At 34.5% G+C, this 6,437-nt stretch overlaps 1 protein-coding gene across 1 annotated transcript; it reads right to left on the bottom strand.

The window, feature by feature from the left end:
* Window positions 1-980: 980 nt before the first annotated feature.
* LOC111893234 (glutamate--cysteine ligase, chloroplastic) lies at window positions 981-6,424 on the bottom strand. The gene is made up of 5 exons (XM_023889300.3): window positions 2,557-6,424; window positions 2,317-2,467; window positions 2,123-2,230; window positions 1,923-2,015; window positions 981-1,814 (listed from the first exon to the last, which is right to left on the bottom strand). The coding sequence occupies exons 1-5, from the start codon at window positions 2,754-2,756 to the stop codon at window positions 1,770-1,772; spliced, it is 597 nt and encodes a 198-aa protein (XP_023745068.1). The 5' UTR covers window positions 2,757-6,424; the 3' UTR covers window positions 981-1,769.
* Between the last annotated feature and the right edge of the window lie 13 nt (window positions 6,425-6,437).

Below are 6,437 nucleotides of genomic sequence, written 5' to 3'. Positions count from 1 at the left end.
TCTTGAACATACACTACATTTACAAAGAAAGAATTTCAACTCTACATACAAAATCTTATGCACTCACCGAATTAATTGTTGACACTCTTTCAAAATTACTTATATTCTTTAGTAATCGATAAAAACAGGTAACTTCTAGCTTTTGAGGATGGAAGACTACAATGTTAGACAAAACATTTTATCATTATATTGTAATCAATTTTGAAACATGTAACTTATGAAACCATGTAACTTTCTCGATTATATTTATGATGGTTGTATTTACTTTGATCACTATGATACTTGTTGTTATGATATGTCTACTAGAAAAACAGCCTTTTACGACGCTCATTGTGCGTCGTAAAATGCTCAAACGACACACAAATGCGCGTCAAGGAAGGCCATGTCATCTAGAGACAACGCGCATTTATGGCATGCAATGCGTATCATTAAAGCCGCTGTCAAGAAAGGCCATGTCATAAATGAAGATGACACACATTTTTGCGTATCGTAATTTTTATTTTTATTTTTAAAAAAAAATTATAGATTTACTAATTTTCAAATTAAATTTGCATTTCATGTCTTATAATAGAAAATAAAATACCATATACAAAAAATACAATCCATTACACAAAAGTTAATGTCATACGAAATACAAAATAAAATACAATAAATAAGAAAGATAATTCATTGCACTAACATGCCAAATACAAATAATCATCCCTAACTATATAACCTAATACTACATTGCTATTAAGGGACATCATCATAACTCACTGAAGGTCTTGGAACAATGTTCTCATCATCAACTTGTATATCTGCCAAAAACTTGAAAAAACAACAAATATTTAATGTTTATATATATATATATATATATATATATATATATATATATATATATATATATATATATATATAACAAGAACATATTGAATACATAAAATAACAAAAGCTAATAGAAAGTCATAATATAAAAGGTCAAAATGCAACTTTCATGGTTTGATTCTGAAAAAGAAAAGTATTAGTAGTTCTCTTGTAGCCTACTCATAAAAGTACAAGTTAATTAATGTTGATGATAAATACATAAATAAACAAAAACAACCAGAAACAATGATAAAAAAAAATGAGAACTTACAGTAGCTTCTAGCAAGGCAGAAAGAAGTTCACGATCCATACCCAACTTAGATAGTATATGCAACACAGGCAGCTTGATATCTTCTGGTGAATTGACAATTAAGTCCTTTTGACGGGAAAGAAATGTAGCGTGGAAACTACTGCAAGAGTAGACCCTCTATCACAAAACAATAAGTTAGACGATTAGAATCAATATCAACTGTTAATAATAGGAGTGCAAAACACATATACCTCAACAAATGATAACCTTTCCAATATCTTTGACTTGTATGGTCCAAAATACCCCTGACTAGTCGTAAGATCAAAATAGGAGTGCAAAAGACCCACTATCACAGAGTAGACCCTCTATCACAAAACACTAAACTTTGCTAGACCACCAACTTACTGTGTACAGACTCCATTCCATTTATCCGCTTCAGTGTTACTTACCAGAAGCTACACTCATCCCAGTGGTTGCATTTGATTTGAGGAACTTCTTTGTAATCATGTGTTACAAGGTCTCTAAGAAGACTTCACTTCACTACCAGGTTTATTTGTACTACTGTATTTGCTACAATGAAACCGAAGAAGAAATATATTTTTTCTGAGTAAAGGACCTAAATACCCTCAAAATCGTAAATCATAGCCAACAGTAGGAACTCCAAGCCCACCAGGAATTATCGAGCTAATATGAGATAATTCCTCATTATCTCATATCTTCCCTGACAAAACATTCATTCAATGTCATTCTCACCACATACCATATCTCATATCTATTTCTTTTCTTTGATATTTAGAATATTATTATAAAATAACTAAATTATTTTTACCTTAGGCATTATAGGTATATCATTTCTTTCTAATTTTGGCTGGAAACCAATTCCTATAAAGCCAATTCCCATCTCTTCAGCTATAGCTTTCACCTGTAAAGTAAAGTAGCACATCCACATTTGACATATCACTTTCAACACATGGAATTATATACTCATATCAACTTCATGTAATGTACCAACCATTACAATTTAAAAACCTGGTAAATGTGTGAATTCACTTCTGCACATGTTTGATGGAGAGTTTCAAGAGGAGCACCACTGAGCTCAAACTGACCACCAGGTTCCAGAGATATACTTTGTTTTCCCTGACATTATTTTTTTAAAGTTTAGAAATAGACCACATACAATCAAACAGTAGCTTTGGGTTCTTTAAATATGCAGTGCTGATTACCTGTTTAAGCCCAATTATATTGTCCCCTTCCATGATATCCTCCCAGTCAAATCTCTCAGAAATAGCATTCAGCAGATCTGCTATTTGTCCATACGTCATAGGCATCAATGTTTTCAGCTCGAACCCAAACTTTTCATGTTCAGCTCCTATTCTGCAAAATCCATAACATTCATCATTAATCAACACAGAAACATATGTGCAAAATAAAATACTTAGCATAAGAGACAAATAAGTAAGAACCTCCAATTTTCCTTAGGTTTGCATCCAGAAGCAAGGTACCCCACAAGATCTTCTTTTGTAAGTGGGTCTGTAGCAACCACTGCATCCTCTGTGGGAGGACTTGCAGCAACAACTACTTGATTTCCTCGTTTGGATTTTACAGCAATGGCATCTACATGATGCATCTTTTGGCTGCTCTTGGAGGAGGAATCCCATCTCATTTCTGTGGGACCCTATGGACAGCCTTACGGACCACCTCCACCTCCTTAGCAGCAGCAGCCTTACCCTATTTCTACACGAATGAGTAAATAATAATGAAACCTTTCATTCTCGCACAATGGTAAGTGAATCCTACATCTGTTGCTCGAGAATGGTGAGATCATTCATGTCCAAACCATCTAAATCTTCACCAAGAACTCTTTGCCTGCAAAAGAATATGTCACACCCCAAAACCAAGAACGGCGGAAACGTTCTGGGGCGGAGGACATCATCTATAGTATCACAACACAGTAAATGTAAATAAGCAAACAACATCATCCATTGCATTAAATATATAATTTTAATACAAGCGTGTTCTGTATAGTTTTAGACACCAAAAATATAATATAAATCAAAATAATAAGATGAGTCTTGAATGTGCTCCATCTTCTCAAAAGCTGGCCTCGGTACCTGTCTACTGATGACCTGAGAATACAAGTTATTTTGAAAGAGTTTATCAGCATTAAGCTGGTAAGTTCATAAGTATTTTAGTGTTTGTGTTTGTTATCCAAAAACGTTTGAACATGTCTCAAGTGTAAGTTTGTAAAATGTAAGTAAACGTTTGCAAGTATTTGTAAAAGTTTGAATCTCTAAGAAAAACCTATATTTTCTATTAAAGTAGCCTTCTACCAAGGCTTAACTGTTTTGTATGCTTGTTTATTGTAAAAGTGTGTGATTTCCCAAGTGTAACTATCATTTAACAAAATATAGTTTGTACATTAATGTTTAAGTGAAATAATCACTAAATGTATGTAATGGGTAAATCATTGTAGTACTGTAGTGTTGTATTATAGGAACTACTGCTGTACTAACTACCTTAAACCGGATTTATATTAAGGTATAATGTGATAAATTGCACCATGCTATGGACTGGTAACAACGACATACGAATGGTCGTAATAACGGAATGACGTCTGGCACCCGCAGACCTGCAGGTCCGACTATAGCTAGCAACAAGGTGTAGGATAGTCAATCCAGTATAGATCTATATGCAAACTCACGCTCTCCCTCCAAGAGAATTCTGGCTACAACTCGGGCCATGACATTTAAGGCATGCTCCGATACAGTGGATCACAATTGTTATCGTATTCTTGTATATGTAATGTAATGTTACTCGTTCTAGTATACTTGTATATGTTCTCCTCCTAGTATAGTTGTATATGTTCTCTTTCTAGTATAGTTGTATATGTTCTCATAGTAATGTAGTGTATATGTTCTCATAGTAATGTAATGTATAGACTCATAAATGAACTGACTCATTGATCTAGAAATTGTAGTAGTATGATCCTATGTTACCCCGATGGTAACTTACTGATGATGTACTGATAAGTAATAATAAAGGAGTACTTTTATGTGTATATATGTACAGTTGATATATAATTAATATTGAAATGACCTTCGGAGGGCTACCCAAAATCCCACCAGACCACATCCAAATCGAGAAAAAGGAAATAGGGCGGATGGCCTTCCTAAGCCCTTTAAACATTGCTTATATATCTATACATATATGGGCATGAAATTTATAAGAAGTAAAACAAAGTTTAATAAAAGCATTTGATAAGTAAAAGAGTTTGTAAAACATTTTTAAGTAAAACAGTTTGATAAATAGTTTGAACAGTGATAAAATCATTGGTTTTCTAGTTATTAATCACATGTGATTAATGTAATCACATGTGATTGATGCAATAACTATAAGCATTTAACTTGTATCCCCCCCCATAAAGTATTTAAAACATTTAAAAGTATTTCAAAGGTTAATTAAAGGGGTATGAACTCACTTGTGGTGAGTGGATTGGATTGTAGTGTCGGATACCGTGCTAGGTGGCAAACGGAGACTTGTTCACACGCACGAGCCTAGTTATCATATAATGAGCATATATATAACTAATTAGCCAAATAATAACTTAATGAAATAAGTTGTGACACTCAGGAACATGTAAAAACTTTGTAAAAGTGTTATAGGTCCTAATGGTTGCATCTAAGTTGCTATGGGACAAGGCTTAAGGGGTTCAATGTATCAAAGGGCCTTATATAAGAGTTTACTACCCAATAAACCCCACACAAGGATTTTACGGTCGTAAACCCTTGAGTTTACAGTCTTGAACTCAATCTTGGTGGAAATGTGTGTTTTAAAGTGCTAAATGATTTCTAGAATAAGCCTAGCTTGGTGGTTTAATCCTTTGGGTAGTTTAGGGCATAAATAACACTCCTTTGAGGAGTTTACAGCCAAAAGGCCATATCCCTTAGAGTTTACGGCCGTAAACTCTCATGTGATGGGTGTTTTAATTCTTTCAAGTCCCAAACACAAGTAGAATACTTTCTAGGCATTTGATTTAGGCTATGGAGGACCCTGGGCACACTTTGGTGCCCTTAGGCATTTGATTTAGGCTATGGAGGACCCTAGGCACACTTTGGTACCCTTATTTGGTGTTTACGGCCCAAGAGTATTCCTTGGCCGTAAACTCCCTTTAAGGGGTGTTTTTTAATGTGTTAAAGTCTCCAAATTAGCTAGAAGTAATTGAGGATTAAAGTCTAAGGCCTTAAGGAGTGATTAGGGCACATTTAAGCCCTTGAATTTGGTGTTTACGGTCCAAGGAACTCTTGGGCCGTAAACACCTAAAGCTAGGTGTTCTTGATTTATTTCTAGCCTCAAATGATCGAACATATTATCCTAAACTAGTTACCTAACAAGGAAATGGGACTAGATGGCCTTTAAGCTTCATTTTGGAGTTTACTCCCCAAGAACGTTCTTGAGCGGTAAACTCCCGAATCACTTATATTTGACATACAATCTATATTAATAAGCATAAAACAAGCATTATAACACAACTAGGGAAGTGTACTCACGATTTGGGATGAAAAACCGAAGATCCGTGAGAGAGAAAATGGCTTTTCTCTAGTTGGAAATGTGAATAATGAATGAATTTAGTTCAGAAATCTATTTATAGTCCTGAAATATTTTGGCAGAAAATATTTTTATTCCGGAATTGGACTCTAACATTATGAAGTTTTGAAATGCTCAAGTTTCACAAACCTATGAGCATCCACTCTCCTGATATTTCCTTAAACGTAAACCCTAATGTACACGACTTATTCATAAAAGTCTGAAATTCATTAAAACTGGACTGGCTTCTATTGAATAGCTAATGTTCGTACAAAATGGAAAATTTCGGGTTGTCACACAATATTTGCCAACTACTTTCTTTAACCTTTAATTAATTTACTAAGTCGTGATGGGTTTAAGAATAAAACTGCACATTGATTCCACATAGTAGTGCTTTGGACTGATTGACTTCAAAAAAAAACCTTTTAGACGAGATATTTAACCTTTAATGTATTAAACTCACCTGATCTCCCTCCTAAGTTTCATGTTAGTGTCTTTAAGCTTATCCATAGTTTCCTTCATTCTCTATACATGCATATACACACCACCGTATTACACAAGAATCAGCTTTCAAAACACTTAAACACGCCCAACTAAAGCAAGGTGATCATCTGGTTAAAACCCAGCAACCCAAAGGTTGTGAATCTTCGTTGCGTATTTGTTGGTTGAAAAACATTAAAAGACACACACACAAGAGAGGGCGGAGAGAAAATAGCGAACCTCATAGTGGGAGCTCCAGAGATCAAATCCTAGAGTTGTC

The sequence above is a fragment of the Lactuca sativa genome, chromosome 3 (genome assembly GCF_002870075.4).
Source record: "Lactuca sativa cultivar Salinas chromosome 3, Lsat_Salinas_v11, whole genome shotgun sequence".
NCBI classification, from domain to species: domain Eukaryota; kingdom Viridiplantae; phylum Streptophyta; class Magnoliopsida; order Asterales; family Asteraceae; genus Lactuca; species Lactuca sativa.
Note: the sequence above shows the minus strand (reverse complement) of the source record. Positions and strands in the feature narration are given on the sequence as shown.